General features: G+C 43.7%; 1 protein-coding gene across 1 annotated transcript; it reads left to right on the plus strand.

Moving 5' to 3' along the window:
• Positions 1 to 1,262: 1,262 nt before the first annotated feature.
• dynll2a (dynein, light chain, LC8-type 2a) lies at positions 1,263 to 2,357 on the plus strand (the record flags this gene model as incomplete). Its single annotated transcript, XM_080844274.1, is given in 4 exon segments — positions 1,263 to 1,301; positions 1,305 to 1,338; positions 1,912 to 2,048; positions 2,220 to 2,357. Coding segments are annotated over 4 exon segments (348 nt in total).
• Positions 2,358 to 13,538: the final 11,181 nt, after the last annotated feature.

The raw sequence follows: 13,538 nt of genomic DNA on the forward strand, positions 1-13,538 counted from the left end.
TGTGCCTTAGAAGGGTAGTGATACAGAAATGATTTTTATTAAAAAAGTAATAAAGGAAAAATTCAAATAATTGTTGTCTTGAAGCATCTGTGTTAGACCACAAAACTACACAAAGCTTTACTTTCGTAGATAACCACAAAAAAGTCACTATATTGGATAAGCTAAATTCACAGGGTTGGATACATTAGTGTAACAGTCCTACTATTTTAGGACAACATCCGTTTTTAGTGGTTTTCCTATCGTCACGTAACCATTTGCTTCCTCGTTACAAATAATACAAATGCGATGCCAACATGCGTTTCCAATCCCAAAAAAAACAGTCAGGTGCATCGACAAAAAAAAAAGCAAACTAGCCCAGGATTGGATGTTCCTCCAGCGTCTCCATCCACGATGCATTGTGGGATGAAATAAGATGCTGGCAGGATGGAGCTACAAGAAAACGCATGCACCACACGGGGAGAGGTGGCGGCTCGGCCAATGAGAAGGACCGTTGCGTGTAGCATTGTCAGGGCGGGGGAGGTATTTCAGGGGGGGGGGGCGCAGATACCCGCATATTTGATGTGAGTAAACCTTAATCGATAGTCTCAGCGTGAGATAGCAGGTGTGCTAAAAACTTGGAGCTCGAAAGCTGCATCATAAGCGTCCTTGTGTCAAGGTAAGCTATATTCACTACTCGGCGACCTAGACGAACTGATTGTTCACGACACTGATTAAGCAAGTTTGTGAGAGGGACGTGATGGGGCTATCACAAATCGATAGAAAATGTTATGCGGATATATGGCCATGGATATAATCTGTAGGGCAAATTGTGTGCTTGCCTTAATCGTGTGCACTACCGTGTGTTCTCTAAGAAACCTAATGTGTACAGTTTCTGTAGAAGGCGGTTGATCAAATGTTAGTTCGCACAGGGTTACACTGGAGCAAATGGATATCTGTGTGTTACATTTAGTTGCAATTTCCGGTGCTAAATGCGCGTTGAAGCCACCTAGGTGGTAATGACTAGTTTATCAATGGTTGTTTTAAAATAGAACTAATTGGATCAATGAACTTGACTAGTCACATGACCTTTCCATACGCGTCGGTTACCAGCAGTTTGTGATCTGTTTTGATTGTCCGGTTTACAGGCCTGTTCACCGACTCTCCCGTTAAATGACAGGGTTGTGATTATCTCCGCGTGGTATCAGTTCACGGCGTTTGCCTGTCTTATCCGATGAGCGTATTCAGTAATTTATTGATTCTTTCTCAGTTCGCCAATCTCACCCATGACTGTCTGTGTAGTGGGAGCCAAACGTCCTCCAAGTTAGGACGAGGGATCAAAACATCACTTTTCTTTGTCACGTCGGCTGCTCTTAAAATGCAGTAGGCTAGAGTACAATTTTTGACATTTAAAATGCTACAATCGCGCTTCTACCAACATGAAGTGGTACTGCAGACTGAACTACCTGGTGCAAAAACATATCATGGAAACTATTTTGCTTGGCCACTTCAGTGTTTACAAGAGTAATGTCTCTTGTATTGCAGTTGGAATGTGTCTGCATAGCCAGCTAATTCTGAACACATCGGTAAGGGGTAGCCTGCTCTGCTATGAAGGAGGTCTGTGTTGAGTGAAAAGTAGAGGCGGAACGCCATGTTGAGGCCTGAATTACACAGGCCCCCCGAGGCCTGCTGTGATTCTCAGCATAGCCCTATCTGATGTTCCTAAATGAGTTCAGGCAAATGGATCTTTTCACGAGCTAACTAGTCCTCAAAGAACTCATTTAGTGTTGCACAGGGGAGTGGTGGTGGTGGTGAGTGGGTGGGGGGACTACTTTGCTCTTGACCCTGAACGCATATACTGTTTCCCTTGTTTTTCTTTTGGACTACTTTTCACTTTGTGACTCTATGCTGTCTCTCTCCTGTGATGGCCTACAGACACCATGACTGACAGGAAGGCTGTGATCAAAAATGCTGACATGTCTGAGGACATGCAGCAGGACGCCGTGGACTGTGCCACACAAGCGATGGAGAAGTACAACATCGAGAAGGACATCGCTGCCTACATCAAAAAGGTCAAGTCTCTGGTCTTGTTGCGTCTCACGGAAACTGTTATGACTGCTGTGCTGTTGATGTTTTCATCTCTTGTGTGCATCAACGAACCTGGCCCTGAAAGCCATATTTTTCACATGAGTCATGTTTTGTTGTTTTTTAAAAAAAAATTTGTTTGTGTACCTTTTTTGCAGGAGTTTGACAAGAAGTACAACCCCACATGGCACTGTATCGTGGGCAGGAACTTCGGCAGCTATGTCACCCACGAGACAAAGCATTTCATCTACTTCTACCTGGGCCAGGTGGCCATCCTCCTTTTCAAGTCCGGCTGAGGACTTGATTTGGGGGGCAGCGGGGCAGGGTGATCGGAGGGTCAAGAAAATAAGACCTGGCAACCTCCCCGCCGCCCCTACCCCCTTACCTGGACTCGCTGACTCACTCGGTGGCTGATGTTCCATCCACCCACTTCAGATATCAACAAATGGCATCTCATTGTGCTGCTGGCTGTGCACAATTGCATGGACTGCAAACCATCTTTAAATGTGTATATGTTGCAGTGGAAATTGCTTTTTTCAATTTAGATGCCCGTAAGAGAATGGGATGTTTAAACTTTTATTTTCCTTTCATTGTTTTTCTTTTTCATTGTTTAATGGGCTCTGAAACAAAACAAAAAAACAAGTTTGTTAGCACTGCAGTTGTAAAAATGCTTTAAGTGGCCTTTTTGATTATGGAGAGTCGCATTTAAAAATAAAAAAATAAAGGAGAGCTAGACCTAAAGAGTTATTGAATGTGTTTGTACATTTTAGCTTTCCTTTTTCTAAGGATGTATTTGCTTTAAATATGTAGTGCTGCCACGTAAACTGGATCCCACCACCATATGTGTTCTGCCTGGTCTGTTGGTATCAAGCAAGGGGGCTAGAAGGAATCGAGCACATGAATTGAGAATCACACATTATCCAAGGTATAGTCTGATCTACTCGTCTCCTCTACGAGCTGGTTGCAACAAATTGTTACATTGTAGTCTGTTCTTTTGTACTTTTTGTTTAGTTGGTAATAATTCTGCAGTTGGCAAGGAGGGGACGACAAAAACAACCTGCTGTTTCCTAAAGTGCTTTGGGAGTTGGTATGTTTTTGATTGCTGGCACTCAGGGCAGAAGGAATGTGCAGGTTTTGAGGAGGTGTATTATAGAGATGGCTAGCAGAACAGCATATACTTGTGTGTGTGTGTGCCAAGGATTAATCCCCCCTGTCTCATGATGTTTAAGCTTACCACCTGGGGGAGGAATGTTTCCCCCTGTGATCTTTTTTTTCTGCAGTCTCTGCATCAAGATCTCTCTACTGTGCCAGAACTCACTGTCTCACCTCTTTAAATGTCCAAAGGAGGGCTTGGATGCTTTAGGATCGTCCTGTGCCCCCCCCCCCCCCCCCCCTCTTGGGCCTGGTTATTTTGCCACGCCCTCTGCATTTCGGCCAGTTTATGCCCGCCATGTTGGATAGTGACGCCCTTTGAAGCCGATCTGTGACGGACCCGTTTCAGATTGCGGCTATCTGGCATGTTTTATTTATGAAAAAGGTTATTTTTAGTTCTGTAACCCTTTAACGGCGTACCTGTATGATTTGTGCACACTGCACATGCTCCCCTCTCCAGAGGTGTGTGGCTACAATTGCACTTCATTTGAGATGTACCCTGTGGCTCAGGTGCGACCCATTCCAAAAGGATACACACAGAGACGAGTCTTGTCACATTCATTAAATAAAAAAAGTGTGATGAAACCTTGGGGGTGTGTGTCATTCTGTGACTGTCTTTTGTTGTCGGTCTTTGAAATACTAACAAGATGTTTACTATTTTACTAATAAGAGCCTCTTTACAACCTCTGACCTCTGGAGTGAATCTAGGCATGCCTGTGGCAAGATTAAGCTTGAAACCTCAATGTCAATCAACAGGGAAGATGCAATATGACTATGAATGAGCACCGTCAATTCCAACCTGTTTGTAGAACTGAAAAAAAAAAAAAGGTTTTTCTTAGCTTCTAAGCCCAGTGGGTATTAAGGGGGTATTCCAAGTACATGGTTTATTGACAAGCCTTGGTAAGTTGACTACTTGGTAGGTTAACTAGGTGGAAAACCTAAAGAGCCTAATTTGCTAGGAGAGTAAAGTTATAGGGCTCTTCTATTAGGAAGTTTGCCACTTACTCCAATTTTCCAAGATTTGTCACTAACGCACCTTAACGCACTCTTCCAGTTTTTCCCTTGCTGGTGTTTAATTCTAATGTTTGTTTTAGAACATTCAGTCATGAACCCGCAATGATTTCCTGTGAGGAGAAGCAGGGGGATATTAAGATGGTCAGCATAAAGGATTTAAATGACACTTTCTAGAGTATGGAGTGATGCTTTGCAGTTTAGGATGACTACCTCATCATTTTCTAAATGGTCCAATATTGATTCGTATTACAAACACATGCACACACCTTTGACATGCATGACCCTTACAGGACTACAGTGCATGCATCTAAAATAACATATGCCAGGACCCATGTGCAATTATTTTACATGAATTCAACCAATCAGCACATTGCCAATCAGCAAAACTCAGCAGTTAGTAGATAGGGCTACGAATTGTGAATAGATTTGAACAATAATTGTGTAGTATGTGTGATTTGATTCACAAACCAACATATAAACTAATTTGAACTCAATTTACATCTTAAACTAGTTGCAAAATTCGGAGTCACTGTGTCTGTGAGATTCTTTTCTGGGAATGTTTTTAGATTAGTTGACCACTAGAGGGACACCTTTCCACGTGCAAGAGTTTCTGACGCTGCAGAGAGTCAAGCTACATTATAAAATATTTACCATGAAAATACATTGCTTACAAAGATGTCAAATATTCTAAATCTGCTGTAAATCAGTCTTCTCATCTGATAACAATAAATCCGTTAACTCATCTGTTTACCTAGAGAAGTCTTCGAAATAAATTCAACATTTTGTAAACCATGCACTCCAATCAAAAGCAATGACGAATTTGCATCTTTAAGTAAGACAGACCATTTAATTAACAAAAAATAAGTAACAATACACAATACAAAATTGTACTGATTCTACACTCTTCATTTCATTTAAGGCACAGAAAGACAAATTCAAAACAATATTGATATTTTCCATGTTCCCATTTCTTAAAAATAGTGGCCTATGTCTGCCCAGTTGACCTACAGTTTGGGTGCAACATGATTCTTTGTTCAAATCTGAAGCGATCAGAAAAACAACATACTATGTAAGAGTCCAATTGGCCACAGTCAGAGGACAAAAATAAGAGGCAAATAAACAAGTTTCAATTATAATTGTGGGATTAATTAATGCACAAAAGTCTGACGTTTATTCGTACATATTTGGAAATATTGGATGAATAATTTCATTACAGGTCATATAACATTGCAGGAAACCTTGAAGGCCCATCCAGAGGCTGGTCTGTGGTAATACATTAGGCCTCCTCCTCCTCTGTCCCTGACATGGCTGACCCCACCACTCCAATCACTGCGCCTCAGATAGTGATCAAGCCTTAGGGACCCGAGTCTTTGGCTGTGGTGTTTACAGCCCTACAGAGATAAGATGTGAGCGTAGCGTGACCCTTTGTTTTTCTTTTTCCTTATACTGCTTTTTTATGGCCCCCTCAGGAGTTGCACAGGTTGCTTTCTCAGTCACTCAAGGGGTCTGAGTCACTCAAGTCACTGGACAGTTCCACCTGTTGCCATGGTTTGTGGGGCCTCTATGGCATGCCCTCAGCATCACCTGCTTCACCCCCCATTCCCTGGTTCTCTGACAGCCTGACCATCAACACATGGAGGTGAAAGACTGCGCAAAACAAAGACAGTTCCTTGCTGTCCTTTGATCAGGGCCATACAGTCAGTGACGTCCTACACAGTTATGGTTATCACTAGCTAACTCTGGCGGTTCTTAGCCTACTCCTTGCAGAGCGTGTTGCACAGCCAATGGCGAAGCCTTTCCATCATTATTCATAGCTCCCATCCTATGTTATTGGAAACGTAATGGTGCAGTTGCGGATACTTTCTGGACAGAAATGATAACTGATAACCTTATATACACTGGAAGCTTTTATTGAATGAAGCACCAAAAGGGGTGACGATTGCCGACAACCATGTTATCCATATTTACTTATCATTTTATAAGTTTAGGAGTTGCCTGACAAAGATTCTCGTTCACTCGTTTTATAGGCTATTTATCGACAGACTACCTTGATTGTTGTGTCGTCCACGTCTCTTTGACTTGTCATCAATGAAGGCGAGTCAGAGAGACGTGGACGCTGCTCCGCAGGGCGTTCGATTCATGTGTTACCTTCGGTTTCCATGGGTCACCCACCTTTTTGAAACTGAGAGCTTATTCAAGGATACTGAGTAGTACGAAGGGGTACTTGTTTGATACAAACTTCCTGAATAACAAAGTTGCACAGATCACTATTCGATTAGTCTCACATCAGATTATAAGAAGATGAAAGAGTCTTTGCTTAAAGCTGTTAGGTTAGGCCTTGTTGTTAAAGTGCTTCTTGGACCAGCTTCTCTAGTATTATCACGTGCGAGTAGTGTTTTTAGAACATGCCTTGCGGGCGACTCACGTGGTCACTGCGGGCGACCAAGTGGTCACTGCGGGCGACCAGATGCCCGTGGGCACCGTGTTTGCTCTGCTAGCAAGGGAAGTCGATGGGTCTCGTGCGGGCACTACGGCATTCAATTGAAATATGATGCCATAATTAATAGTGTTTAAATGCAAATATAGAATTACAAATAGTTTTTTCAAAATCCCTTCAAAAAGAGCACTTTTCAAGTCAGAGGGAAAGGGGCATATTGGGTCTATTTGGGCATGTAGCATGAGTAGGCCTAGCTAGCTGACTGAAAGCGTGAAGTATATAGGCCTACAAGTTCTTTTTATGGATGTTTCTTCTATGGATCTATTTATTTTTTACTGAGCAATGAGTTTTGTTTTGCCTTCCATGGCTTCTAATAAAGTTTGCGGTGGTAATAAGCGTGCTCTTGGTGTCATCTTGAAATTCAAATCCAAATTCACTGTAAAGTGTTACATTGTTATGTATATTTGGGTTTCATTTTTCAAGCTCTTGCTATGTTTCCATAACAATAAACAAATTCAAGCTGAAGTGTGTTTGACTATGAGACATCAGCGTTTGGACTATCTCTCAAGGCTAGTCATAGCCATTGCAGAGAAATGAAAAAGAAACAGACAATTTTGCATTTTACAGCCCTGTAACTGCCATGAAAGTAAAACAAAACAAAAAAAAAGAGAGAGAGAGATAAAAGAATTCCCTACAAAAATGGCACTCTTCAAGTCAGAGAGCAAAAGGACGGGTGCTTGAGCGCCACCTGCGGTCTATATGTGCACATACATGCCATACCTGGAGTTTGGTTACTATTTGAGACATGAGACCATTTAAGGCTACTGATTGCGTTAATGCTGAGATTCTGAATGTTCAGCTCTGGGAGGATCTATATGGGAGATGATGACTCTTCGCTGGCCGCCACTCAACATGTGTACAAACTCTTATCTATCAAACACAATCTGACAGCCAAAACTTTGCCATGTCTGTCTGCCTCTTATCAAGATCACCTCAGCAAGTTAGTCATGGAAACCTGGAGCTGTGAAGGCACAGTGGTCTGCAAGCCCAACAGGGATTCCCTGCGTTGAAGGAAGAGTTAAACATTATCTCACTCTCGGCTATTAATAAGCATCGATACCTCTGAGCTGAAAGTCACTACAGACAGAGGACAGCTCTGGGCAGGAAGGAAGGCAGGAAGGAATCTTGAAAATGTTTCTGTCATGGCATATTTATGAGGTGAAAAAGTCCCAGTGGGATTTGTGGGGCTTATATCTTGTAAAGAAGATGTATTAAGGTATGGTGTCCACTCAACTGTATAAGAATAGGACCAATTATATAGTTTCCTCTTTGTGTGTGTACCACTTATATGTTAATACTCATACTTTTGCCCTTGCAGAGTGCCCTAGAAAGTGATTGGCTTTTAAATGGCATGAGGACCAGAGAGAGAGAGAGAGGGAGGGAGAGAGAGAGAGCAGTTTGTTCTAATCGCTTCTCCTAAATGGCCTAATATTAGCCATGGGGCTTTTTGTTTCGCAGTGCATTGCAGGAAGTCTATGAAGCGATCATGCTGCACAGTTTCACATACTAGGCACACTCTACAAATACACACATGAAAACACACACACACACAGGCAGAGTATAGCTCAGTGTCATTCATGTAACCTTTACCTAAACGAATGTTAATATGACAATTACAAACCTTCAAAAGTCCTGATCCTGGAGGTTAAAGGACCTCGGCCTGTTTGAAATCAATAAACGTGGGCACATCTCATATACATCATTGAGTACGCTTTTAATTAAACCATGAAACCCACCTTTTCGCAGCATTCTCATCTATCTCATCATGTTGTCATCATGGCATGACCTCAGTATGAGCCATAAAATAGAGGCATAAAAGCAGGAGTAAAGAGCTGTTAAAATACTAAAGCTGTCCGCTGAGCTGTGGCTCTGTTTGGGCCCAATGGGAGCCCATAGACGAAGGTCAGTGGGAAGCAGGCCAAAGGTATCTGAGTCTGGCTTTCATGAGGCCATAACCTGCCTGATAACTACTCCATGTTTGACTTTTGCCCTTGCTCACACACACACACACACAAACACACACACACACACACACACACACACACACACACACACACACACACACACACACAAGCACATACACACACACACACACAAACACACACACACACACACACACACACACACACACACACACACACACACACACACACACACACACACACACACACACACACACACACACACACACACACACACATACACTTTAACACAAGATGCCACACCCTTTCAATGACTTCAGAAGCGGTGCAGTGGCCCTGGTACTCCTTTCAAGTGGGCAGGCACACTATGCCATGTTCCTGTCAGACAACACAATAGGTGAATGATGAACGGCACGTGTCCATAACTATGGGTCGTGCTGTGGAATCACATTGGGTGGGCAAGATGTAACTGATTCTTATGGTGTGGTAACCCCCCCCCCCCCCCCTTTCTGTTTGTATGTCTGTTTCTTTCTCTCTCTCTGTCTCTCTATCTCCATCTTTTAAAAGGCCAGCCACCTCCACCACCCCATTCAAACGCAATCTCAGTAGTGAAGGCTTTATGGGCCATTGTCGTCGTGTAACTTACTCCTTCCCACTTTACGGCCTTCTCTGAGCACCGCTGTCAAGGATAAGGCAATTAGCTTATCATAAAGATGTGATTTATAGAATCTGTGGACGGCAGGACCCATGAGGCGGCTTGTACCGGCACGCCTTTGATTCGGGCCAAACACCCCCCGGTGCCTCTGTTCCTCTCACATGTCTCATTCGGACTGTGTGGAGAGACACTGATGTGGACGAGCTGGGAGGAGAGGTGGAGATGCTGGGGTTGACTAGTGTCAGGGGCCAAGCCTTTAGTGTGTGTGTGTGTGTGTGTGTGTGTTTGAATGAAAAGTGGAATAAAAGTGTGTGTGAGGGGTGTAGCCATCTTCATGCATATGTCAGACAGTGTGGGTGAGTGCATACGTCTGTATGTTTGTGATTATTTACATGTATTTGTTAATTTGTGTATATGTTATTGTGTGTGTGTGTGCAGGTGCTAATGTGTCTATATGTTCACAAGTAACCACTCTCCTCTTTCTATCCCCTCTCATTTTCTTCAGTCTTATCTTGGGCAATGTCCCGGTGGTGTCGGCATGTGCTGTTGGGCAACTGAGCTATAAAAAAGCACCGCACAGCACAAGCCTTTATGAGCTCAAGCGGCTGATTGTGAAACTCCCGCACCCGCACCCGCACCCACACCCCCACCCACCCGAACGTACACCCACCGCCTCTGGCCTCTGCTTACCCCTCCAGCTCTATGTCCCAGTCACCGGCTTGCCCCCTAATGCTGACCTGTGCCATTCACTGGAAGTTGGCCAGTGGACCGTGGATGACTGACGTCCCTGTTTTGAAGTATCAGGAAATGTCAACAGTACAGGGGCCCACAGGGGACATTTCTCAGGTGCATGGGCTGGGACAAGGAAATGTGTATTTTTTTATTTTATTTTATTGCTCTAATATACCTTAGGGTTGTGGTTCTCACGTAGAATGGATATGGGAGAGAAATAAAATACAAATAAAAGTGTTGTGTTTTCATCAGCAGTATTCATTTCTTCTCCACAGGGGAGAAAATGGTTTGTATCCAGCGGGGGGAAAAGCACTTTAGAGGTTGTATAGCAATGATGAAGAATTGAAAACCTTGAGAGTGATAGATAACAAGAAGAGGAGTGAGCACGCTTTAGATGCTTAAAAGGTGTCATAAACACTACAGCCATCTCCTCGACTCTCTTGTCTTGTCTTCTCGTCTCCAGCCCTGTCCTCTCGTTTACCTCAACTCCCCCTGACAACCCTGACTCTCCTCAAGGTCTGTTTGACTTTAGAGGCTCTGCGGGGGGTCGGGACACACAGCGCAGGGGCTTGAAAGCAGGGGGTGGGGGGAGCTGTTGGGACTGGAGAACAGAAGAGACTTCAGTAGGCCAGGGGGGGGGGGGGGGGGGGGGGGGGGGGTTAGGGTGGAGGGACATTTGGGAGGCAGAGGTGTCTGAGGAGAGGTCACAGTGTGGTTAGTCTGGTGGCACTCACTCTCTCACTCTCAGGACCTCACAACCCTTCAACCCTCTCTCTCTCTTCTGCTCTCTCTCTCTCTCTGTCTCTCACTCTGCTCAGTATTCTCTTTCCTCCATATAGCAGCCACTGGAGCATGTCAGGGCAGGCTGCTCTGTTTTCCAGCGCAGTGATGATGGTGATGGTCATGGCCTGCAAGGAAGTGGCGTGTGGGGGTTGAAGGGTGCTGGTTGAGTGGGGTGTATGTGTATGTGAATGTGGAAGGGGAAGGGGTGGGGATTCTCAGTAAAAATCCCCCCCCCCCCCCCCTGGCAGTGGTGCTCTCAGTGTTAAATGTTCCAGAGGTGGGTACAGGAGTGAATGATGAGATGTGTTGACATGCAGATGGAAAGATGTAGGGGGGGGGGGGGGTAAGATGAAAGGTCAATTTCATTAGCCTGACGATGTCATACTCATAATTCTAGTCAGAATATGAGTCTGATCCTGCTCCATTGAGCTGTGATTATGGGGCGTGTTTCAACGAACCAGTAAAGAAAATGCCTCCTCGCTCAATTGGATACCTAGAACAAATCAGAGCAACGTAGTATGACCATCTGATAAATTAAACTTTTACCTGATCCCGTAGGAAGGACGGCAAAAACATCTTTTCAATCGACAAATGCCTTAATCGCGTTTCTCTGTTCCTCTTTCAAAATGACTGCGCCGTCAATATCTGTGAGATATGCTTGCTCACATTATACTTATTAGCAGCGAGGCTAGCTAGCTACCATGTGTTTCAATGGATCTTTGGTGTAAGCATTAGCAATAACCTAACAATAATGGTCTAGAGAGCTTTAGTTAAGACAAACAATACTCTGCAACATTCGTGTTGCTCATACACAGCTAACCGAGTCAATGTAGACATTAAAACATTCGTGTAGATAGCTTAATTCACATAAAACAGGCTCTCGAGACGCCGCCATCTTTCTTTCTTAATTTCTTAATTTTGTCCTAAATTCTATCTCTGACTTCACAAGTCTTTCATTCTCTCTCACTTTCCTCGATCGTTGGTTCCCTAACTCTATTATTTTCTTTGTCTCTATCGATCCCTCTCATTATCGATCTCTCTTTCTCTATCTCTCTCTCTCTCTTTCTCTCTCTCTCTGTCTCTCTCTCTCTCTCTCTCTCTCTCTCTCTCTCTCTCTCTCTCTCTCTCTCTCTCTCTCTCTCTCTCTCTCCCTGTTCTTTCCATCAGGATGCCTCCCGTAGGTGGAGGTTAATGTGGTGGGGCAGAGTTGGAGATGTGCAGATGCATTCATTTACAGGAAAGGCAGAGGAGCGTGGAGACAGTTCTGCCCCCAGAGAGGCCAACAGGCAGAGTCCACCTACCCGTGGTGGGGTGGAGGAGGTTGAGGGGGCTGTCAGAGAAAAGCGTGATGAGGGCATCTCCATAGATACCAACACACACACACACACAACACACACACACACACACACACACACACACACACATAAACACAGGCGCACACACACCCAAACACACACATGCACACACACACACACACACACACACACCTTCAACCCAGTGAGTCACCAGCTTTTTGCTTGTCCAGTTCTGGTAGGTCTGAGGACCCAAGTGAGCAGCTCAGATGAGTATTGCTGCTCTCTTGGCAGCAATGGTATTTCCACTGATCCTGGGGTCATCAGTGTTCATTAAAGGCACCCAGTGCAACTTTATATAAACATTCAATGAAAAATAAACATTCAATTTCTAGTCTTTTTTACAAGTAGTAAGTTTCAATAACTCCATACCATTACAGATCGACATTCAAGGAGCAAAGATGAGACGTCGTTGTGCGGTGAGAACTGATAGAAAATCGTAAACAACAACAATCGCCGGTGGGGAGAGGCCATTTTTCCATTGACTGGAATCCTGCTTTATTTATTGTAGGTCACAAAAAATAAAGAAAATGGCGGCGATTGTTGTTGTTATCGATTTTCTATCAGTTCTCACCACACAACGACGTCTCATCTTTGCTCCTTGAATGTCAATATGTAATGGTATGGAGTTATTGAAACTTACTACGTGTAAAAAAGACTAGAAATGTAATGTTTATTTTTAAGCCTCGAAAGTTGCACTGGGTGCCTTTAAGTCATTAAGTTATCTGGCGGTCATTGAGAATCATCAGTACAAAGATGACAAGAAAGGTCTTACTTTTGTATCATGGTATGGGTTTAAACATTAAGTCCATAAGTCCATCTCCCATATTTTTTGTTTTTCCAATGAAAACAGCAGTTTGTTTTGTTTAGCTTTATTGTGTTAAATCATTAATCCTCAACACTTTCCTATGACAGTGACCTGAGTCATACGTGAAGAGATACAATTATTAACTCAGTAATGGCCTATAGTTGGACCAGGCCCAGCAGAATACTTCACACTTTACAACACTTAACCCAAGTGTTTGGTCTCATTCCAGATAGCAGTTGGTGATGGAGTCTATCTGGTCGTGATCTGGCACGGTTCAGGCCAATCCAAGCCATGTCAGGGTATGTGTGAGCATAATATAATATTTTATTATCCAGTTGATTTATTGTCACATACTAATAACAGACTTTCTGTATCCATTTCTTTTCTCCACACATAGTTCCACGTACCTCACACACTCATCTTTTCTACTCTGTTTCTTTACCACAGTTTGTCAGATTTTTGCCACAGTTTGCTTGCTTTTATCCAAAGCCTGGGAACTCATGTACCTATGTGCCTTCACTGTTCAGGTCAGCAGACCCGTGATAAAATAGTTTAAATGACT

This window comes from Sprattus sprattus (assembly GCF_963457725.1).
Source record: "Sprattus sprattus genome assembly, chromosome: 9".
In the NCBI taxonomy this organism is placed as follows: domain Eukaryota; kingdom Metazoa; phylum Chordata; class Actinopteri; order Clupeiformes; family Clupeidae; genus Sprattus; species Sprattus sprattus.